The sequence below is a fragment of the Lepidochelys kempii genome, chromosome 2, assembly GCF_965140285.1.
Source record: "Lepidochelys kempii isolate rLepKem1 chromosome 2, rLepKem1.hap1, whole genome shotgun sequence".
NCBI classification, from domain to species: Eukaryota; Metazoa; Chordata; order Testudines; family Cheloniidae; genus Lepidochelys; species Lepidochelys kempii.
Window position 1 is genome coordinate 77,301,562 of NC_136381.1, and position 25,269 is coordinate 77,326,830.

The 25,269-nt window shown below is 38.1% G+C and overlaps 1 protein-coding gene across 1 annotated transcript in view; it reads right to left on the reverse strand.

The window, feature by feature from the left end:
* Window positions 1-1,413: 1,413 nt before the first annotated feature.
* Window positions 1,414-25,269, reverse strand: part of LOC140906753 (desmoglein-4) — a 34,578-nt gene continuing 10,722 nt past the window's right edge. The window contains exons 4-16 of the mRNA XM_073331328.1: window positions 25,098-25,253; window positions 24,769-24,916; window positions 22,452-22,615; window positions 22,021-22,155; window positions 19,694-19,879; window positions 17,819-18,090; window positions 14,502-14,644; window positions 12,695-12,916; window positions 10,816-11,175; window positions 6,569-6,717; window positions 6,175-6,238; window positions 3,998-4,215; window positions 1,414-2,382 (exon numbers count right to left, since the gene is read on the reverse strand). Coding sequence (XP_073187429.1) covers window positions 1,414-2,382; window positions 3,998-4,215; window positions 6,175-6,238; window positions 6,569-6,717; window positions 10,816-11,175; window positions 12,695-12,916; window positions 14,502-14,644; window positions 17,819-18,090; window positions 19,694-19,879; window positions 22,021-22,155; window positions 22,452-22,615; window positions 24,769-24,916; window positions 25,098-25,253 — 3,186 coding nt within the window. The remainder of the gene's footprint in view (window positions 2,383-3,997; window positions 4,216-6,174; window positions 6,239-6,568; window positions 6,718-10,815; window positions 11,176-12,694; window positions 12,917-14,501; window positions 14,645-17,818; window positions 18,091-19,693; window positions 19,880-22,020; window positions 22,156-22,451; window positions 22,616-24,768; window positions 24,917-25,097; window positions 25,254-25,269) is intronic.

Here is a 25,269-nt window from a genome sequence, read left to right on the forward strand (position 1 = left end):
TGTGCGCTAGCAAAGCTATGTTTTCTCAAGTAGTTTTTTCTTCTCCTGAAAGACTTCTACTGCCAAAATCAGAATTATAACACTTTGACTAAACTGCAGTTGTACCCACAGAACATGAAGCTAAGATGATATTTCCTTGTGATTTGTTAGTGCAGAGAACTAGTAAGATATAATATAATACTCAGAATATACCCAGAAATTGGAGATTATCTTCTGGTTAGTAGATGGCAGCAAGCCTGACTAAGAACCTCTGAGTCACTGAGGATAGCAGTCATGGCTGATTAGCCTATGGAAGTAAGTTTAGTGGAGACACAGACATGACTAATAGTTTCATACCCTTACCAGATCAGATGGACTAGTTGTGGTGTGTTTTGCGTCAAACCCTTCAGGATGGAAGTCCTGGTATTTACTGAGAGGAGTGGTGAGTAATGAGAATATACTGTATTTATATGCTTGTAACTATTTCTATACATTCTATTAGGTTAGTGGCAAGGGAATAACTTAGGATAAGTAACTTTCTGTAAAACGTATAGTGACAACATGCAATGTAAACCCCAAGCAAATGGAAGTGATTAGTTAAACACTGTGTTGAAAAGTCACAACGATGACCCTTTCCCGAGACAGCACTGCACTACTGCCACACCACATCTGGGAGAGGGGCAGTTAATCAGTCACAGGGCCATTAATCCTAATTTAAATAAAGGCCAAAGATATCATGACAGGCCATAAATATGATAAAATATCTCAGCATGGGCGCCATATGAAATTCATGCGTGTCAGTACGATACACATACAGTGATTCCGTCTCACTGACACATTCTGATACTAAGCTCTTTCTCCTGGACCAATTTTAAGCTCATTTTAAACTTAGCTGAGTAAGTATTGGAAATGGATATCCAATATGAAATTTTTGCTCTGGATAGACTCTGCATAAATCGGTTGCTCCTGAACCAAATTAACTGTTCAAATTGGTCCTAAATATTTCAGCACAGCTCCAGTGCTGTTCCATTTTCATATTGCCTGAGAAATATGGCAGGGAAATAGAGAGCACACTGACTAATGTATATTAGGAGGGCGATGTTTTGAATGAATGATATTCTCACTCTTAACACTGACAATATGCAAAAGCCATGCTATGGAAGAGGAAGCACCATCTGTTTTTAGCACTGCATTTGTAATAATAAAAGAAAATATTTAAAGTTGCTTACCTGAACTTTCCCCCATTGACAATGTTTCTGTGTTTCACTTTGAAACTGGATAGCTTTACGAGATTCTTACTCAGACAAGAATCACAGGAATTTTAGTACTATTTGCTAGTTATAAATAATAAAAATATACTTAGGTATATTTAGTAAGAGTTAAAAATTTCAATGTAAATCATGATCTCTGCAGAAAAATATACTAATAGAAGCCTTACTGATTAGCATACTGTACCGTGCTGTATTTTGTTACCCTTCTTCGAGATGTACCAGGGGAAACGGATCCAACTGTCTGGCTAAGATGAGTGTCAGCACTAAGCATTTGACCAGTCATGCTGCTCATGCCCCCCATTCCACTGATGCCCACCATACCGCTCATGCCCCCCATGCTGCCCATGCCAGGGCCAGATACTACTCTCTCTGTAACAACCACATTATGTGCATTTGATAGCTCAGAAGGAATAGTTAAACTGCCTGGCAGACCAGAGGCAGGTCTAATCACCCGTTCTGTCACCACTACATTTGATGCATCTGCTAAATCAGGGATACTCAAAGAAGGGGGTAACCTTGAGCCAGGTGCAATTACCCTTTCTGTGACTACAACATTTGCCCCATCTGTTAGATCAGGAATATCTAGAATGCCGCGCAAATCAGAGGCGGCGGCAGGAGCAAGCACCCTTTCTGTTACAACAACATTTGATGCACGGACAGGATCGACACTAAGTGTGGGTGGTTGAAAAGTTGAGCCGGATGTGTAGGTCTCAGTCACCATTACATTACCATGGAGCGAAGGATCAGGTATAGGCCTTGCAGGCTGTAGCGTAGAACCAGATGTGTAAGTGTTTTCGGTAACAATTGTTGTACTACCAACTGTGGGAGGCATAGACGAAGATTCATTAACGATGATCGTAGTTCCAGGTGGTGGCAGCTTTAGATCACTTTCAATATTCGGAAAGGTAGCACTAACACCTGGAATGGGTTCGATGACTTTGCCTAAACAGATTTCTGCCAAGGTCTTAAATTTTGGTCCTAATGTATCTAAATAGGTGTCATCGATATCTTCTCCAATAAAACTGCAGCAGCCAATGGAACCAACAGGAGTACCTATTCCTTCGTGATCATATATTAGTAGACAATCATTTGCTGGTCGGCCTTCATCTTCATCTGCATAGGCAAATGCTTTCTGAAGGAGAAAAAGGGAAAACAGAATTAGACTGACTTTTTTCTGTAGATCAGATGAGATCAAATATTAGCAATCTTTATACTGGTGCCTTTCACAAAGAATTTAATGACTTAGGGCTTGTCTACCCTGCCAATTGAACGACAAAACTTTTGTCATTCACAGCCCCCCCCCCCCCCCCCCCCGCCCCAAAAGACAAAAGTTTTGCAGTGGCAAGTGGCAGTGTAAACGGCTCGTCAGCAGCAGCACTCTCCTGTCAACAATGTGAACTCCGCTGGTAGGGGGTGGAAGTATTTGTCTGCAAAAGTGCCAACTTTTAGCGTCATGGCCATGTGGACACGGCCATGTTGCTAAAAGCCGTGTAGTGTAGACGAAGCCTTAGTGTCAAAAACAGGAGGAAGAGATGTTGAATATCTGAGGCATAATGGGAGGGATCATTGTGATTTGCCTGTTAACAAGTAGGCCCCTGAACCTTTGTTCATGGTGCATTATCTTCCAGATATTGTGCCTCTTGCAGAAGAGCTGCAGAGCTATGCCTCTGTAATGTTTCAAGTGGGACCAGAACTGAAGCAGCTGATTTGTGCCCTGTAGGTCATCTACCAATTGTAGATTTCTGGCATGCATGAACTCCCAGGCAGAATGTGACCTACTGTAATAATACCACAGAACACAGGTGACTACAACTACAAGTGGATAAAAGCAGTGAGAAAATTTAGCCATTAATATTTGTGTGAATTTTTAATAAAATGTCTACTTCTCAGTATTTGTCACCCTTTTATGCTTGCTTTCTGACCTTTAACATTTAACCTCTCAAGCTTTTGCTAGGGCAAGTACTTATGAAGAATGAAATTTGAGTTCAAATATCCACCAGAAACAAATTTTGATAGTATATTTAGTTATAACATTTGAGACGCAAGGGTCATGTTGTTAGCTAACAACATAGTCCCATGATATTGTTTCTGTTCCACATTTAAATGACTCGTGTAACTAATCAACATTGTGCAAATTGAATTTTACATTTGAATATACAATTTGCATTTCACACCATGTTGGTTAGTTACCTTAGTCATCCATTCTGGGAACAGAGACAATAAGAAAAGAACAAGCCAGTGGGAAGTGATAATATTTACAGTTAATGAACTATGCCCTAACCAAGCATTATTTGATGAAGAAATTCATGAGCAATTTTGAATAAAAAATATATTCAAGAATTTCATGATCTAGTCATAGATAATTCACAAACAGAAAAAAGATGACATTCATCAAATACATGAGTTGCTATGAATTATCTGCCAGCTCTAATCCTAACCAAGGCAATGATAAATCATATTAATAACCAGTTTGACAATTAATGAAAATGTTCACTGTATCCCTCAACTGGGGATGCTATTGAGCATTCAGATTATTATATCAACAACACATAAAGCAATTTCATTTATCATTACCTTTTTTTCTTATCAATGTACACAATGGGCTTGATTGTCCTCTCAGTTACACCATTTACACTATGTAACTCTTTTGATTTCATTGAAGTTACTTGTCAGTTACACAGGTGTAAATCCAATTAGAATCTGACATTATCTAGACAAATATATTAAAAATCAGGTAGATAAATTACCTCCGAGAAGTAGCTGTCTAAGAAAGCCATATTCACTCCTCCTTCTCTATACTCTCTTAATGTCCCTCCAATTGACTCTTTTTTCCCCATTGTTCCATAGGCAGTTGCTGCCCCATAGCTGTTAGTTGTTCCATAAGCTACAGCTGTTCCGAGCCCTGTAGTTTCTTCAAGTCCTGAAGTTACCACTGCTCCTCCTCCATATGTATTTGTATAAATGTCTGAAAATAGAAAAAAATATTATCCTAGAATACACTGTGAGGAAAACTTTCACTGAAATTACTTGCTCACCATTTGATTACTACAAACATTAAAAAAAATCTAGTAAGCCATCAATTAAGGGCAGTTTGGGCTAGTGTCAATTACAGATTCGGACAGGCATGTGCTATAGTGCTAAATAGTGGAATTGCAATAAAAATTAAATGCATGCAAATATACACTTACAATCTTCCTGATTTTCTGTAAGATTCTGGGCCTATATTTGCATACACAATACAGAATGTGCTTGAAAAAATCCTTAATTTGCATATGCACATGATAGGTGCCTATGTAGTCATGTGTGTGCATATATCAGGGACTTGCATGAGTATGTCTGATTTTGTACTTTAATATATGGAATGCATAAGTGTGCACCTATAATCTTACTGAAAATCAGTCCCTATGTTTACTGGATGTTAAGAACAGAAAGACCCGTCTGCCTTTGCTGTGCATAATTGTTCAAAAGTAGTGTTTCTGGGGGGAAAATAAAAGGCAATAGCTAAAGTATATAAATATAGTATTCCTAATGCAGAATGAAAAATTCCTTTTTTAAAGTTCTGTATGTTGTGTGGAATTTTCTTTTCTCCAGAAGTCTTTATATGAGATCAATCAATGAATTGATTGATCGGGGGGGGGGGGGGAGGGATAGCTCAGTGGTTTGAGCATTGGCCTGCTAAACCCAGGGTTGTGAGTTCAATCCTTGAGGGGGCCATTTGGGATCTGGGGCAAAAACTGGGGGGATTGGTCCTGCTTTGAGCACAGGTGGCTGGACTAGATGACCTCCTGAGGTCCCTTCCAACCCTGGTATTCTATGATTCTATGAATTGGTCTCAAATGTCAACTTGTACTAAAACAATTAGTTGTTCGGTCACTATTGTCTTGACTATGCCGGTGGTAAGTTATACCCATAAACCAAATTTTGCTTTCATTTATACCCAGTCACCTTTGTTGATTTTAACTGATGTTAGAGTTTGGCCCATAGGCTCTTGCAAGAGGACTGAAGAGAAGGATGGGAAAGAAGTTGCAAATATCTTAATCCTGTAGTCATTATTCCGGCAAAGCTCCCCATGACATCAATGAATAAAAATTCCCATTCTCAGAACCATAAGATTTCATCTTTTGATTTATCTCGAGGGTAACACATTTTTTGTCTATAAATGGCCATCACAGAATATGATTTGTGGAAGGGAATTCCTTGCTGGCATCAACCTAGTGGAGGTGGCTGCTGTGTCCACCATCCTCACCTCATGCTTTGGCATAGGGGGCGTACTGGGGGAAGGAAGAGCCATGGTTAAACTGATTCTCCACTGGCATAAGATCTCTAAGGGACCTTATAGCAGGGGTATAAATTAGAGCATCACAAAGGCTGCTCTAGCGGATGTTGTGTCTGGGCTGACAAAGGATCAGGGAGCAGAAACTAGCTCCCTGGCAGTCCCCGCCCTCCTCTGTGCCAAACTTTGCTTAAAGTCAGGGAAGAACTGAACTCTCTAGCTATTACTGAGAATTACATTATTCCAATACTGAAAATGATTTTTGCTTATATTTCTTACACTGTATCTGAAATAGTTAATTTTGATAAGAAAAAATAATTTGCTAACTGGAATGTTAAAGCAAGATGTATTTTGGCTTGAAAGCACCAGCAAATATTTCAAAACAATTATTTCTTAAACACATAGCTAAGGCCCAAATCTACCTGTACCTAAGGCTCAAACCTTACTCACATGAGTAGCTCTTTACTCACATGACAAATCCCACTGACTTCAATGAGACTATTTGTATGAGTAAATGTTGTGGGATTGGGCCCTCGCTTGGAAAATGAAACCTTTTAAATCAGATAATGGCCTTTTATATCAAAAGGACATTCCATGCTGAAAGATGCCTCTCTGCATTACAAAATTTAGAGAAGTTCAGAGTCTACTTACCAGAGGAGTCAGCAAAGTCACCTGCAGTGGCAGCTGCTTTTGATGCACTGATGCCTTTGATATCCTGGAAAATAATATTTCAGCTGTTTAAATACGCACTAAGATCACCATTTGGTTACCTGGCTCTTTTTTAAAATTTGTGATTTACATAGAAGGAAAGGTCAGCTGTAACACTTTACAAAGTCTGAGCCTGATCCTGCACCTTTACTCAGGTATTTACTCAGGGTCTTAAAGCCTATGTAAGTCAATGAACAAACTTGCATGCATAATAGTTTGCACTATCAATTCCTTTATTTAAAAAAAGACGCAGCACCGTAATGTGTCCCAATTCTAGGCATTATGATAGAATTAATTCTATGTACAAACAACAGTGTTTTACAAACTATGAACTGACCTTGTCTTCAGGATGTGCTCCTTCAATTCCCCATGAATGAATTGCTCCTTCTGTGCATTCAGGTACTGGCTCAAATCCGGCCCCAACGCCACCTACAGGTCTAGCTCCATAACCACAACAGTCACTCATTGCCATCAAAATTGGAAACACTAATGGAGAAAGAAACACAAAAGTAAATCAATTATATTTTTAAAACGTATTTCCATCTCTGAGTATATATCTACATCTAGATCTAGTTCTTCAGATTTCTTTTTCCTCAGAGGGCTGATGATCGGCACTTTCTGAAAATCTGACTCGCTTAAGATGTTTCAAGTTGGGAACTCAAAAACTGGGACACTGAGAATCACTAGTGACTTTTTGAAAATGCACATATTATTTTGTCATCAGGAGAACTTCTGCTTCCACTTGCAATGGAGTAAATCTGGAGCAGAGTGGAGTTACTAATCCAGATTTACTCCAGTATAACTGGGAACAGATTTTGGTCCATTCAGCTATACAGGTAACACTTTAAAACCAAACAGACTCAGGTTCAGGGAAACTTGAATCTACATGTATGAGCAGACATTTTCCTCAGAAGTCATTGTCAGAGTCTAAGCAAAAAGCCCTCTTATGTATATGCATTATGAGACAATCTTTAATTACATGATCACATGCTATAGTTTCCAAAGGACCATGCCTCATTCACAGAACGGGCAGTTATCCAAAATTTGTTTTTATCCTTCTCTTTCAATATGTGGTCCAAAGTCTTATTTGCTGTACACCTGCAAACCCTGTACCAAATACCAAATAATTAATTTTCTCATGTGCGCTTCTATGGTGCTCTTACCTTATCTGTATCTGAATACACCACAAAGATTATGGAGAGGTGAAGCAGAAGTATTATCACCACTTTACAACTGGAAATACTAAGGCAGAGAGAATAAGGTCAAAATGTCCACTGTTTTTGGGTGCTCAACTTGAAGACCCCTCACGCCTGATTTTTCAGAGTACTTAAAAATTGTATATGTTCAAAGAATAGCTCCAATTGACCAGGATATAATCCACTTCTCCAGGGCAGCATTCAGCCATGAGGCCCTCTTTTCTCTTCTTGCAAGCTCCTGCGTCCTTCACTATATACCTTCCAACTTTTACAATGCAAGAGCTCTACAGATAAGAGACTCATTCATGATAGAACCCTGACAATTCTGTGCACTGAATAAGGCAGAAGTCCTGTTGATAAAATAGTATGTGAACACGTAATTAAAGATTGTATCATAATGCATATGGACAAGAGGGCCAAATTAAATGTTCACAGGCAAACTTACTTCTGGCATTTCCTAAAGTCTGAGTTTGACTTTGCAACCTTAACGTTCTTTTAAAGCAGTTTTTAAAATGTTATTGCCTACGTTTTTAAAAAAGCAAACTGAAAAATTCCATCATGTGGAACCATATGGATCCCCACATGAGATACCAATAGGGTAGAGACCTCTACCACTTTAGACCACAGCACATACCTCTACCACTTGAGATAACAAAGTCAGTGGTTGCAGTGGTAGGTTATCCTCTATGTGGACCAGCCAGTAGAAGGGGATGACACATACTTGCCAGTGGGTTTCACAGCTACTTGCTAGACACCATCTCGAGACTCAGGAATAATGGGTTCAGTTCCAGGTTCTGGAGGGGAGTGTGCTCTAGTAGTTATAAACCCTTCTGCCCCTATGGCTCCAACCTGTCCCCCCTCTTGCTCCAATTCACTTGGCACATGTCTCTGTCAATCTCTGCTCCTATATACTCCTGCCTCTCTCCTACTCTGTTCCTCTCCAGCTCCCTGGCTGCTGCCCCCTCCCTCTCTGTCATCCCTGCCTCCACGCCTCCTTCCGTCAGCCCCTTCTGAACATATCCATCTCCACCCCTCAGCTCCTACTCCCATCTACTCCAGCTCCTTCCCCTCCCACTTTTCTCTTTCCCACTGCTCCTACTCTTCTTTTCTCCCCTCCACTGCACCTCACCCCTCTACATTCCAGTCAGGTTGATTCCTCCTTTTCCTCTTTGTGGCCTGAGCACTAGCATGGGATCATTGAGAGCAGAGGAGAATTCCCGTGAAGCTGAACACAGTGGACTTCAGCTGCCAAGAAGTGCAACTGCAGGAAAAGTTCTGCTATAGCCTCTGCAGTCCTGGACTGAAACATGCCCCACAGAGATGGAATCTGAAGAATTTAGCCACCAAACTCTACTCTACAAGTCTCTACGGAGCATGTGAGAACTGTGATTTGGTCTGATTTTCATAGGGACAACAAAGCATGGAAATGCTAGAGCTTCTCAATCAAATAGTTATAAGAATATTTTAACATCTGCACAACAGTGTATTTCCCTTAACCTAATCCTCAGAAACAGCTGAATTGTTTTAGCTGAAACTTTCAATGACAACAAAAACAAATCAGCCTGAGGCAGAAACCTGGCATGGAAAATTTCAGCCTGAACAGATTAAGTTTGGCAAAATTATAAGCATGGTCTTAAAATGGAAAGTGTCAGACTACCTTAACTATAGGTGTTTCTATGGTGGTTCTTAAAATTATAAATATCCTCTTCAGTGATTTGTATGTGAAATTTAGGCATTTGGGAAGACACATGAAAATTTCAAAACCTGGGGACCAAGATACATAAGACATACTAGTCTATTTGGACCCACACTTATGACCTTCTCTTCCATTTTGGTTCCCATTGATTTGTCCTGGTGGCCTGATGTTTGAATAGGGTGGTTTTCAACGTTTTTATTGTGCTTTACTGAATTATTGTACCCCAAGAATCTTGGTGAGAGAACATTTTATAAATAAATTGATTACGCTGAAAACCACAAAAAGGAAAATACATTTCCTGGTTGGGAAATTGAATGTTTAGAGCCAAGGAACAGACAAGTTAGGGATGGGGGATTTCTTTGGCCATGACCTACAAATAAATAACCTGTCATTTCTGCTGACTTTAAGAGGAGTAGTAAAATGCAAGGGAGTGGGCTGTGGATTATACAAAGTGCCTTACAACAATGGGCCAATGCAGCAAGGTTATGCATGCATATCTGCCCACACATATCACATTACAGGATTAAGGCCATGGTTTACCCTAGCAGCTATTGATTATAGAGGTGGTTTTCAAAGGCAAAAATGGGGCATAACTTTCACTGAAAGTCAATGGGTGCCTAACAGCTACTTGTATCTTTGAAAATCTTCACCTATTTTTATTTGCCCAATTGTAATCAAAGATTTAAAAATAAAGTACTAAAATGGGAAACAAATTAGATTCCTACAGTAGATGTAACCAATATTTGTGAATCAGGTCATTTCAAAATGTTGTCAGAAGGACATTCAGAATACTAGAAAGTTTTTATGTGGTGAGAATAATTTCTTACATGACTCTGAAATACACTAGAACAAAGAGTTTTTTTATGGTTAAAGCTCTTCATTTCTGACTAGCATGTTAAGAGCGGTCATACTGCTGAAAATTGTCACCATATGTGATTCTGGCATTATGGGAGGTCATTTCTAAAGTTCATATACCATATTTGCTGCTGAAACATGACAGTGTGGATGGATTCATTCTTTTCCTCCCCAGACCACAACTTCCATTGTTTGAAAAATGAGGACATATTTAAATAAGTGATGTATTCTAATTGTTCTCACAGAAAATATTAATTTTCATCAACATAATGGTCACCAGCTCAGAAATTGACTTCAACATTAGGGCCTTCATCTTGCTACCATTGAAGTTCATGACATTTTTTGTTCTGCCTTTACTGAAACCAGGATTGGGTTCGTATTTATTATTTTTTGGTTTATTTTCAGCTTAGCATGGACCACTCTTTTTAGAAATGTTTTGAAATAAGGAGGCTCATTTATGTTACTGAGATAAATGCAAGTTGTGGTAAAGTTTGAGAGCCTGCTTTTGCCCAGATTTTACTTACTCTTGATCCTAACCTCTACACTTCTTTCCGGTCCTGCCTAAACTCCCATTGACTTCAATGGGGGCAGCATAAGATCCTTATTATGATAAGGATAGTGATCTAGGAAAAAGCGATATATAAAAGGAGAGAAATAATAATTTCTGAATAAACTACATGCAAAAATTCATATTATTTACAGGATGCTTCTTTTTGTCCACAGAGATCCTCTGTGCCTCTATATTTTAATAAAAAAATAAAAAATGATTTTGGAAGAGTAAAACAGTACTCTTTGCATCGAGAGATCATTAAATAGCATACCTTATTGAATACTTACACACAAATATTAAGCCTCCAAGAAACATCAGAGCAATAGCAGGACCACCAAGTGTAGTCGTTCCACGCACCACAGGCAGGAATGTTGTAACAGGATTAGTAACCGTAACAACAGTAGCAGATGTAACAGTACTACCAATAGTGGCCTGGCGATCATCAATCGTCACAACGTCTGTAACTTTTTCGACAACAATTCTTTTTGTAGCACCAGTAATACATACTAGGAGGGTATCACAAAGACAGGCTTGCAAAGGAATTCTCTGTGGTCGTTCACATCTTCTGCCTTGGCTGTCTATCATATGGATATAGATGTCATAAATGAAAAACTCAATATTTTGAGTTCTCAGCTCTGCAGAGTAACCTTTTGAAAAAAAAAATAAAAGAATAATTTAAATTAAGAATCCTGCTTTAAATTTACTCTTTTCTAGACCTTTTGTGGCAATTCATTATTATGGTGTTTACAGTACAGAATATAAAGATTGAGAATAAGATGATACTCTCATGCTGAACCCGCCTGTTGCTGTTGCCTAGCTCTGTTGCTGATCTGCTCTGTGATATTGGGCAAGTCACTTCACTTGTCTGTGTTTAAATGGACAAGACAGACAAAGGGTAGAAGCAAAAGTAGACTAAGTTCTTTGGGACAATGATTACTCTTACTATGTATTTGTGTAATTCCTATTACATTGAGCCCTAGATCCCAGTTGGGGTTCTGGGTGCTATTGTAATATAAATAAAATAATGTATATTCAATTCAAAATTTACACTGTGCTGTTTGGTGTAACATGGTGGCAGGTTCTCCTATGGACCCACCTTCTCGGCAGGTTTTGACTCTTTGGGAGATGCTTAGTGAACCTTCTTGACTATGTTGCGAGTGTGGTTTATTAACTCCACCCTGGATATAAAGGTGGTGGAGTTAATAACTCCACTGAATGAGAAATCTAGGGAGTTGGGGTGAGACATTCTATGAGAAGAAAAGCCAAGCCTGGAGAGTAAGCTTGGTGTGGAGATTATTTTGAAGTGACTTGTTTATAACTCCCCCCCCCAAAAAAAGGGGGTGATTTGACCCTATTCAAAATATGTGGACTTGTATTTACAGCATGGTTGGAACACCATTTGCTCACAGTCACTCTTTAAGTCATGTGATATTGTTTCCAGTCCCTGGTTGGATGTCTTACATAGCTAACTGAAAGAGTAATCTGTGACTATTACAATTTAAAATAGAATCTGAAAACCACACTATAATTTATGTAACTAATGTATTAAACTAATGTAGGGGACACTGCTTCCATTAAAGTCAGTGGCAAAAAACTTCAGGATTGTAGATTGTAATACAAATTGTATTTGCAATTCTAATATACTCACTTCATAAATCAAGTATTCTGTTGAGCAAGAAATTCATGGATAACATCATATAATTAATACATTTGGGATTTTCATGACATGTTCAGAACTCTTTGGGCAATTCACAAAACAAAATAATTACTAGATTAGCTTTAGACCCTCTTCAGCTATACACCCTATACACCATAATTGCAGTGCAGCAAAATAAAATCAAAAGCATAGCTGTCCCATGGAATCTTCATATAGGTTTATATTTTAAAGCTAATAATTTTAAATAAAATGCTAATAATGAGCCTCTTTCTCATCTTACACAGTTGAAAATCAGGAGCAACTCCAGTTAGTCAATGAACTATACCAATATAAAAACTATTCAAGTGAGTTCAGAATGAGGTCCAATAACTGTATTGTCCATCTTAATTTCTATTAGTTGCTTGATTATCATTGTCATCAATCTTACAAATAAACAAGCAAGCAAGAAAACCTTAAATGAGTTTTTATTTCTATGACTTACTATGTTATAAAAATTTAACTTTACTCACCATCTATTGGGCTAATACTCCATGAACTTCTTGCAGGCTGATTAACTATGATAAATGTAAAGGGAGGACTATATAGACCACCGTCCAGATCTTTTGCTGTGATAATAACTGTTGGAGAACTCATACATACTTTTCTCACTTCAGTATGAAGAATTGGACAGTTATAGTAGGAATCGTCAACTGTAAGCACAATGGTACCAGTGGAAGTTTTTGCAGGAACATCTGTCAACAATAATTGGTGTTAAAGAAGTATTCAAGGGGTTGTACATTTTCTTAAAATTTCTTACAGTTACAATTCAAGAATCAAATTTCTAACTGAACCCAAGCCTAACTTTATTTGTTCACACATTGATGGTGTGCTAATTAAAGTGACGGGGTTCAAATTTGCTCTCAGGTTACTCAGGTGTAAATCCAGAGTAACTCCATTGACTTCAACTGATTTAGCACCCATTAAAGTCTCTATGAAATCAATGGGGCTAGTTGCATGAATAAGTAAAGATTTGAAGGAATGGACGTCACTTTGGACTTCCATGGATGTAAGTGAAAACAGAATTTGGCTTCACAACTAAAGGTGGTTGAATAATGGAGAAAAAATTATGTGCATTTGTTTCTGATTATTTTTTTAATTATGGGAAATTTTCAAAATTTTTCCAACTCATTGTTCCCAACTGAGAAACACAGGCCACATTAATATCCCAAATCAAACTTATTTTGCAACTATTTGCTCCAGAAGCTAGAGCTTTGGACTGTTCAGTAGTATATTTGGAAGACATATCCCCATTTTTGATGGCAATGCTTTGTAATTAGAATCCTTGCTGGTTCTAAATCTTAAAATGATGGTGATTATCATTTATTATTTCAGAGCTATCAAAACACTCAAATCCTCCAGGTCTTCAAAGGTGGCAGCCATAAGAATAAATAGCACTCTAGTCTTTGGGTGCAGTACTAGCTGAGTTTAGAAGGCCTGAGCTCAGGACTACCTAAGGTTGATTGATTCATATGTGTTAGTCACACCTGATCTCAACTAACACTGGAGGGAAGGAAACTAGTTACATAATTTTTAGAACATCCTACACCTGCTAATCTTACTCATGTGTGATCCCATTGAAGATACTCCAGTGAATAATGGTTTGCAGAATCAGACCTATATTAGGGCTAGTCAAAAATTTTCCATCTAAACTGATTTTCAGTGGCTAATTTGGTTTTCATCTAAAGAGTGGCTGCTTTCTGTGCAAAAATCTCAATTTTTCATTAAATATTTCAGCCAAAAACTGAAAACTTTTGGCTGAAAATGAGAGTTGCAGTGCCTTGGGGGAGTTGTAGTTTGCTCCTCATGCCCCATTCTTCTCTATGGGAGGGAATACCGAGCTGGATGACATCTCCCACAATGCATCAGAGCCAGAGACTCCATGATGGTCAGCTTCTCATCAACAAGGAAAGTATGATGCATTTTGGGAGATGTAGTCCAGCTGGGGATCCCAGCCCATACAGGGGAATAAAGGACATAAGGAACAAACCTCAATTACCATCAAATATGAAACCTCCCATTTTTGGCTGAATTATTTTGGCTTTCCAGTTTCTGTTGAAAAATCAACATTTTTCTTGAAAATTTTTTATAAAAATTACAGTTCTTTTAATTTTTTGTTGAAGATTTCCATGTGAAAACACTTGACTTTGAGCCAGCTCCATCTTATACTTTTTGTTCAGAGAAATAGCCACTTTAATAGGATAGGAGACCAGTATTATTAGGGCCAGGACAGTTCTATAAACAAATACAAAATGACAAAGGGTAAATCTATTTTCTTACCTCTTGTAATAGCCAGCAACTCTGCTCTGTACAACCCATTGACTACATAGGATGACTCTCGATCAATAATTTTCTTCAAAGTGATTTCAGCAGTTCTGGAGTTGACGCTGAACCAGGCAGCTGGATCACGTCCCATTATATATCTGTTTTTGGTTTACAAAAACTGCTCAGGATTCTGTTTAATGTAAAGTACTACAAACATGAAAGTACCAGATACTCAGCTTGTATAAATTAGCGTAGTTTCATTGGCTTCAATGGACATACATACATCCTCAGCAATTTCCATCAGCTGAGGATGTGGCCTCAAATTTTGTTTTTATGAGAAAATTATTAATTTAACAGTTATACTGAAATAAAGTTTAATGTGTTGGAGAAATACAAATATACTAACAGGTTTTATAAACTATGATGTTGCATAAGAGTACAATGTTCATTACAGCTTTAAAATATATCTAACAGCAGCCTTCACACTACCTTTCCTTTATCCAGTATAATTAGCATGACAGAAAATCGGCCATATAATACAAGGATAATTCTATTCAGAAGATCTGGTGATATTTTAAACCTTTTAAGCAGACCTCATAAAATTTGTCACCAGAATCCCCTAGTATAAACTCATTACACTGTAATATACTGCTACGTATTTGTTAATTTTAAAATAATATTTGTCACTTTAAGATACTTCCATGTATGCTAAAGTCCGAGTTCTATAGTCCTTAATTAGGTAAATATACCATTGGCTTCAAAAGGAGATTTGCCTGAATAATACCTGGAGTATGGATTGAAGGATTTGGCCTTATATTTCCCCAGATCCATGCTGTTGTTAACATGATATCCCAGTCTAATAGTAACATAGGGCCTAATTCTGCAAACCCTTCCTAACACCAGTGAGTACCACTGAAATCATAGAATCATAGAATCATAGAATCATAGAATATCAGGGTTGGAAGGGACCCCAGAAGGTCATCTAGTCCAACCCCCTGCTCAAAGCAGGACCAATTCCCAGTTAAATCATCCCAGCCAGGGCTTTGTCAAGCCTGACCTTAAAAACCTCTAAGGAAGGAGATTCTACCACCTCCCTAGGTAACGCATTCCAGTGTTTCACCACCCTCTTAGTGAAAAAGTTTTTCCTAATATCCAATCTAAACCTCCCCCACTGCAACTTGAAATCCCATTGAACAGGCCTCTAGTAGTATGATATGACATCATATAGTTATATGACTTCGTATGTTATTTTCTGTTCTATGGAAAATTTCCAAACTCTCTCTTTCTTTCTTCCTATATATGTAATTTTCTATGTATTTAGGTAAATATATAGGCACTAGGAACTAATCCTGCTCCTATGGAAATCATCTGCAAATTATCCTGTTGATAATCTCTATGTACAGACAGACACAAAGTGAAATAAATTGCAAAATTACCACTGATTTCAACAGGAATAAATTATAGGTAGGGTGACCAGATGTCCCAATTTTAAAGGGACAGTCCTGTTTTTGAGGACTTTTCTTATATAGGCACCTATTACCCCCCATCCCCTGTCCCATTTTTTCACAGTTGCTATCTGGTCACCCTAATTATAGGATGAGCTGGTAGTGACTTCTATATTTAAGGTTTCAGAGTAGCAGCCATGTTAGTCTGTATTCGCAAAAAGGAGTACTTGTGGTACCTTAGAGACTAACAAATTTATTTGAGCATAAGCTTTCGTGAGCTACAGCTCACTTCATCGGATGCATTCCTTTCCTATATTTAAGCTACTCTTACTTTCTATTATAAAAAATGATTGTGATTTAAAAAAAATGTCGTCTTCTTACTGAGAAACGAACACCTACATTGTTTGCAGCAGACCTTTCAAATTTGGCAGGGAGAACCCCGCCCCCCCAGGCTAGATGAGAGAATTTCATTGTCTAATTAATTTCTATTCAGGTTCAGCTAAGTTATAAACTGTTAGGTGCTAGCATTTCCCCCCTCTTGCATTTAAGTCTCAGGAAAATTTGGGCAGCTTCGCAAAATAACATGTAACTAAACATGAATGTTCTAAAGAGCTGGGCCCTTGCTGCCACCAAAGCAGTGCCCTGAGAATGCCTGGCAGCCGCCAAAGAACAGGGAAGTAGGGAGAACACCTGGCATGGGCTCCCCTCCACCAAATTCCCCACGTCATGCTCCAGACCCAGCACATGTCCTAGCCGCCCTTCTCGTGGCACAGAAAGGGGAAGGTGCCCCTCACTTCTCAGGAAGTGTGAGAAAAATTTGGGCTGGGCTTCCCATTACCACTCCTCGGACCCAGGGTATATAATCAATAGTACATTCTTGGGACAAGTCTTTTCCTTCTGTAGTTTAAGTAGTAGAATTCTGTGCTGCAGAGATAAAAATCCAAGGTTCACCTGCTGATGATACTTGAGGGGATGTGGATAGTTGCAACTGTACATGGAATAGAATTTATTTTTATATTTTTCTAAAAAGGAAATTACAAAAAAGCCTCTTTTTTAAAAGAGAGTTATTTAGATTGCAAAATCAAACACTCAAAAGTTAGGAGATGCCAGATTCATGGTTGCCTGTGCAAACTTATTTGACCCCATTTGTGCATAAGTGTTATGATATAGTTTTTGAAGACATGATCTCATACTATTTTTTCCCAAAGGCTCCAGTCTCCTTCAGTGAATAGACTGGATGCACCAGGTACTAGAATTAAGGATTCCTGGGTGATCATAACACCTACATTTTCTAACTTGCGAGTGCTTGACTTCGCAGAATGTATGTTCTTTTAATGTAGTTTTTTGAATGTAATATATTATGAATCCTCAAAGGACAAACAATTGGATCAGAACAGATAATCTCATGTGACTAAAACCGATTTAGCACCATTGCTTTCCTAGCAGCTAATATTCATTAGGACCAGCCAGCTAGACATTGGCTGGGCAAGGTCCCATACTCATGAAACTATTTGAATTGTCTTTGGCAATACAGGGATGTGATGAATACTAAACTGTCTCTTTGGAATATACATTGCTGTGTAATGTCTTTTAGAAATGAAGAGACAATACTGTTGCTGACTTTCCTAAATGCTTCATTTAAAATGTATCTGTTACCATTTAGGATGAAACATTTTCAAATTATTTAAATGGTTATTTATTGCTTTATTGAGTTAGTTTTTGAAATCTTTCTTGTTTTGAAATGTGCATCCATGCCAGGCTCTGATTCTGTTCCATGGTCTGGAATAGAGGATTCCTTCCTCTCCCTGGGTATTCAGGTGCTCACATTATTATTCAGGCTGGATGCTGGGAGAGGATGTTGCTCACAGAGAGTAAAGACAGTCTTACCTGACATTTGATGCAATTTTTCCAGTTTCCTCATCAGTGGCTGTATATACTCCAACGACGTAATTAGTCATGGCAGCTGTTGATAAGCTTCTTGGCAGAAAAAAGCTCATTGAAGATGGACTAAAGCTTGGTGGTTCAATCACATTGTTTACATTTATTATTAGGGGTGTTCCACTAACTTGATACTGAGAAACAACTGAATGATGGAATGCAGCTTTGTTTCTAACACCAAAACTCAGTGGATAACTTTGCAAGTATTCATAATTCAGTGGCTAAAAATGTTAGAAACAAAGAAATAGGAACTTAGTCAAATCCATAAACACTCAGTTCATTCATTAATTTTAGATGAATGAACACCCCTCTAATCCCAGTGGATACTCTCTTACTGCCGTTAGAAAGGGATGTCCTTTGACTGGACAGCAGGGAACAAGAAATGTCCAAAACACATGCATGACAAGGATGGGGGCTGCTCCCACCTTTCGTTCTTTGCAAAGGTGGTTGGGGCCAGCTGATTCACTGCTGTGTGGCCCCTTTTGTCTATTGAAGCAAGCCCATGATTTTTGAAAGCCACTTACTCTCCAGCTGGGAAGGTATTTTGAGTCAGGGCTGTCTGGGGGAGATCTGCAAAAGGGACTACAGCTAGGAAGCCATTAAAGTTAAAGCTGAGCAGGATCCCAGGACCAGATGCCTGTCCTGCTGAACTCAAACTACACCCAGAACACAACTCCTAGTAAAGCTTAGGAATCCAACAGGGTAGACACAATCCCAGCTGCAGCACTCCAAAGATGTCAACAGCAGCCGCCAGGCTGCTTGCCTCATCGCTACCAGCTTGCCCCAGCTCCACTACAGCGGAACTCTTACACTGTGAAGGAGGGAGTTAGAGTATACCTGTCCTGTACAGATCCTAAATGTTATGAGACTGGGGGCTCTGACCCAGCAGACTTAGCAGGGGCAGGAACTCCTCTTCAAGTCTCTTTCTGCAGCTGATATTTTTCTTTGGCCTCCTTGCTATTCTAGTTCTTTCTATACTACTCCTCCAAGCCTCTGTCGGGTCTTTTATGTGCCACAGAAAAGAGATTTATGTAGCTGCCTTACAAAAGGGGAGGATTATGTGAGTATTTGCATAGTCACATAATCACATAGTACATGGGGCTTTGCTCAGAACACTGTTATTCTATGTATCACTCTAAATTTAGTTTTCTAATTCTAAAACCAAAATATTTATGCTCCTATAGAGCATAGATAAGTCATATGCTTTAAGACAAAGCACGTATAACTATTAATAGGGGGAACCTAAAGAAAAAAATCCATATGCTATGCTTAATCAAAGTTACATTAAGCTGAAAAAAGCCAAGAAATATAAAGTTAAAATTGACATCCCTTTTTTACTCTTTGTTTTTGCCACAGTGGAAGGAAAGAATGTTAGTCTTAACTTTTATTTTCTTTGCTCTTGCCAATGTGTATTGCTATATGAATAGCATACAGTGGCTATGTAAACCACAGCTCTGGTAAGGAACATGAATAGGGGCATCAAAAGCAAACTACCTGCACAGTGTAAAGACAAGGAGAATACAGTCATTGGCACTATAGGGAGTGTCCTGATGAGAGGCTCTCTCATGGAGGCATAACATGCGCATCCCTTGCCCAGGGTTGCCAGTCAGTGTGAGATAGTTGTGGGACCATAGCCCCTTCCCCAGTTAGGCTCTTTGAGGAAAATATCCAGCTCCACTCTCAGCATGGGATTCTCTTGCATCTTATACACAGGGAGTGCATGATTTGGGGTTCCCTTGCATTTATACACCCCAGCATCTGGCCCTTAATGATATAGAAATGTCATTTTAAAATCTGTGAATTATAATACTTATACATCCTTACCTTAATAACCCTCAGAATACCCTCATTAGTTGCTGGATCTGTTACGAATTCAAAGCAGTTGTCTTCATTGCCAGATATAAAGAAAAATTCTGCCAACCAGTTGTCCGAATACTGTTCATCAGCATCTATAGCTTGTATCCGTAGCAGTTCTGAACTGAGTGAATTTTCCACGATATTTGCTGAATACTAGAATGACAAATGCACACAAGCACTGAAAAGATATTTTGTAATGAAGAAGCACTATAGAGAAGCATATGTTGGTTTTACATTTCTGAAATATGTTATCTTCACAATCAATACTAGTTGTGAAAATATCATGTGCCCCACATAGGGTGTGGTTCTGATTGCTGATTCAAATGTGTGTATTGCCTCAGATGTCTCTGAAATCATCCTGGGTGAAATCAATGGGTGTTTTCCATGAGTAAGGACTGAAACAATCCTGCAGATGGACCTAATTTGTCCCCCACTTCATATGTATGAACAACCACTGTAGCTGGTTTCATGAGATGCAAAAGGAACCTGTGTATTTGTCATCAGACTTGTGTGTGTAGACCAGAGGCACTGACTTTTGTTTTTGCCAATGGGTGCTTTTGAAGACGTGTGTTGGGGGGGGCACTCTGCAAATTTTGGGGGTGAGGCTATTTTCAGAATATTTATACGCTTCTTTCATATTCTAGTTATTTAATGACAGGTTTCAGAGTAGCAGCCGTGTTAGTCTGTATTCGCAAAAAGAACAGGAGTACTTGTGGCACCTTAGAGACTAACAAATTTATTTGAGCATAAGCTTTCGTGAGCTACAGCTCACTTCATTGGATGCATTTAATTATTAGTTATTTAATGTATCTTTACATGTATTGGTATCTTTACTATTTTAATAATGATTCAATTGTTACGAAGTACATAATTACATTATCATGAATTACAGTGTATTAAGATCATTGCAATCACCTATAAGCTGTCTTCACTAACAGTTTAAAGACATTAGGTCTCACTGTAGCTTTCTGGATGAAACTGTCAGCAGTCTTATTTACATCTAGGTTCCCTGGTATTATTTTGATACAAGTTAAGGACAGCTACATTATTCGGTTGCGTCTGTCCCATTGATGACTGGAGATCATTTTTAAGTCTTCTGAAGCAGGAGAATGAGTATTCCACAGTTCAGGATGATACAGGCACAGTGAGAAGGATTCTTATGAATTTGCAGTACTCTGGAAACACACGGCTGCTACTCTGAAACAAGTGCTTCCAGAGTACTGCAAATGACTCGAAGATGCTTATGCCCAAATAAATTTCAGGTTTCAGAGTAACAGCCGTGTTTGTCTGTATTCGCAAAAAGAAAAGGAGTACTTGTGGCACCTTAGAGACTAACCAATTTATTTGAGCATGAGCTTTCGTGAGCTACAGCTCACTTCATCGGATGCAAATAAATTTGTTAGTCTCTAAGGTGCCATTAGTCCCCCTCATACAGACTAACACGGCTACCACTCTGAAACCTTTCTTGATGGGTAACAGCTAAATTAGACACCATCCTTTTGTAGGTATAGTTGGGATTATATTTTGCCATGTGTATTACTTTGCATCTATCATTGAATTTCATCTGCCATTTTGTTGCCAAGTCACCCAGTTTTGTGAGATTCCTTTGTAACTCTTTGCAGTCTGTTTTGGACTTAACTATCTTGAATAATTTTGTATCATCTGCAAACTTTGCCACCTCACTGTTTACCCCTTTTTGAAGATCATTTATGAATATGTTGAACAGCACTGATCCCAGACCAGTACAAGACCCTGGTGGGGGGGGGGGAGTGGAGGGAAGTACCTATATTTACTTCTCTCCATTCTGAAAATGGACCATTTATTCCTACCCTTTATTTCCTATCTTTTAACTGGAGTGCCTGGGAATGCTTTCAGGATCATCTAACGATCCTTAATGTAATTTAATGACAAGCCTTTTGTTATCTTAATCACTCTGCCTCTGTTTATAAACAAACTCTCTTGCTGCAAGGACAGAAGTTGTTAGCAGCACAGAACTCACCACATTCCATACTCAAGCTCTGACTCCTGGGTGCTGAGCACCCACTATTTTTTCCCCTTGGGTGCTCGACCCAGGAGCACCCATGGAGTCGGTGCCTATGCTGTAGACCATGGGCCAGGTTGTGGAATGTTTACCTATGTTCGTGAACACTTGGTCATGTGAATAGTACCTTTTTGATAGGACTATTCACAGGAGCAAGTTCTCCCCAGAAGGAGTAAGGGCTTCACTGGTCATCTCTGTGATGTTAGGGCACAGAAATGTTAGTGATGCTACTTTTGATGGGAAAAAAACTTACTGAAGTCTGTGAAAGAGTTGGGAAATTATCGTTGACATCAATAACTTTAATAGCACAATTACAAAGGGAAGAGATTCCATCTGCAGCTCCATCGCGGTCTGAGGCTTTCACAACAAGAGAGTAGCTGCTATGTTGCTAAATTGGAAAGAAAAATGAACACATTATTTACAAGTAAAAACATAAAAACATAATGAAGAGTAATTTCTTGCTGCTCTTTTCAAATACACCAATTTGTTATAGATACAAATATTTGCTATAATACAGTAAAAAACCCATAATGTATCTATGTATTATAAAAAATAAAGCCTTTTCAATCTTCTATTTCACTTTTGTAACACTAAATACATTACTCTCTCTCTCTTTCTCTCTCTCTCCCTCACACACACACACACTTTCTTTCAGACTGAATATTAACATACTGAAGTTTTTACCTCTCTGTCAAGGAAATTTGCTATATGAACTTCTCCAGTATGTTTATTTAGAATAAACATTGATGCACCTGCAGGTTCCTGACTCTCTATCTTGTAGGCAATTTTGGAATTCAAGTGATTTGGTTCATCTGCATCCGTGGCAATTATTTTCATCACCAGAGTAGCTAGGAATTAAGACAATATCACTTAAATTGGCATAACAGCCCTATTTTGTTAATTTAAACTACTCAGCAAGACAAGCAGGCATAAAAACAAGAATAAAAAAGGAATAAAAACAACATAAAAAAAGAATTATATTACCTATAAGGAGCTATGTTTAGTTTCATTTACTAAGAAAATAATAGAAAGTACTTAATTTAGTAAAAAGGTGGCTGTACTTATTCCAAGTGAAATCTATAGTTTTGTGATCATTAACATTATTTACGCTCCATGGAAGTGGTTATCATGATGTGATAAGCAGAGGTTTGGAAACTTATATCATCAGTGAATTTTTAAAAAGGTAAAATCAGGATTGTAAACGATTTATGATTTTTCCCATATTAAGTGATTTTTATTTAAAGATTAAGAGATATGTTAGCAACCCTAGTATTTTGACATGCCAGCAAATAATCTCACAATAAATTATTGTGTTGTTTGTTGCAGATGATATACTGCACATATAATCACACTATATTTTTAAAATTGCATTCTGATCTCACATATACATGTAGGCTGCATAAACATTGATGTAAGTTTAGAATAACATAGTAACAACAAATTCAAAGTTTGTTTTAATGAAATCATGAAAATCAGACTTCACCCTGGGGTTTTTTGGAGAACATCTTCATATTCAGTAGTTTATGTTGATGCCTTCCTGGAATTTTGAATATGCATTTTACTTTGTCGTATTAATTACACCAAAATATGCTTTCATATTTGAATCTATCAAATGAGTTAATTTTATTCACAAGGCTTTAAACTGGACAGCTGGGTTTTAAGTTTCCTTAGGATAAAATTTTGCCTTTACTTTCAATGGTTAAAGTAGATGAATTTTGAAATTCTACGACCTGAGTTATACAGGAAGTCAGACTAAATGATCACAATGGTTCATTCGGGCCTTTAAAAAACTTATGAATACATGACAGGAAGTAGGGGGAGTTCACTGATTTTGTGGCTGTATGTTATCATGGTTGTTGATATCATATGGTTAAACAAATTGCATCATTTTGTGCAATGGGACATGGTAAGAGGAAAAGAATGGGGGCATTTGAAAGGAATCCATGTCCCTAAGCAGGCCTATAGCACATAGTGTGGAGCTGTGAAGGGGAACAACCACTTTGCTCTCAACCATCCTCTCCACCCACTCAAGGATTGCCAGGAGGGGAAACGGAACTGACAGAGCCATTAAGTGTCCCTTAGTTTCCTGCTTGGTGCATGGTACAGATATGGCAATATGTCCCTTTTTCATAAGAGGGAAGAGAATGCTGGAAGAAGCAGACTCTCCCCCTTTCATTTATTGACTTCCAGGGCTTGACTTCACTGCCTTGTGTTAGAATATGACTTGTGAAGAGTTGAGCTAAGTAAATGATGTTTCCCATAACATTGGGATCAATATAGACAAGGACAAGTTGTGGTCAGCATTGAATCAGCTACTTATGCTAAACCAGGTCACAGTAATCAATTACTTTTAAAAAAATGTTTTCTTAAAAAAGCATTACAAATTAAGACCACGTGGAGTAACTTGCAGGATTAGGGCCTAACAGAAAAAAGTTTCTGAATTCTTCTAATATAAAAGTTGGATATATAATATAAGTGTCCATAATTTAAAAAGCAGTAAGTGGTTTTCATCAGATTGGTTTTAAGACACAGTATGGGCTATCACAAAGTTAGGGCTTTGAACTTTCACATGTATAGTCATGTGAGTAATCTTTATAGTCCCATTCAGTTCAATGATACTAATGATGTGTGCAAAGATTATTCATGTAAGTAAGGTCAGTAGGAATTCTCTTGGTAGTAAGCCCTGTGCTTAGGAGGAAGGGTTTGCTGTATTAGGACTTTACTTTGCAGTTGCCAATGTCAGCCACATTTTTAGTTATACAAATACATTTTCAGATTAAGATGTATGAGGAAAAGGGTATTATATTTACCCTCAGAAACAAGTAATCAAACTTAAAAAGAAAAAAAAGAACCCATTTCCCTAAAATTTTCTAAATGTGAAAAGAATTACTTTAAGAACATTATGAGCAGATGAAAAAAAGCACGGTAATTGTCTTGCAGTCGCCTCTATTGCAATGGCGACTGACAATTGCTGTAATATGTACCCAGAATAGTTACTTACTCTCCATAGAGCTTTCTTCAATAGATCCCATAAACGTAGCTTGTGAAAATATCGGAGCATTGTCATTTATATCCAGAACTCTGACTCGAAGTTCAAGAGGCGGTTCTAAATCGATACCAGTAAGTGCATGTTTAGCAAAGCAGCGAATCTGGATAAAGAGGGTTACAAATATATAATAATTGAAAAGAAGAAGAAACAAACTCAAATTTTGAAAATAATTATGAATTGAAACTTTTCTTCCCTCTCTGTCAGCATTCATCAAAAGAAGGCATCAAATAAAAAAGAAAGGAGAATATACTGTGGTAATAAATGGATTGTACAACACTTACAACAAATACTGGGGTCAACTCTCGATCAACTATTGATGTTATATTAATTTCTCCAGTTCTTGAATTAATAATAAAGATCCCATAAGGTGGCTGATCAATCCCTATTCCAGAGATGCTGTATACAATTGGCTGGTTTTCTTCACAATCTGATCGAATCTACAATAATAGACAA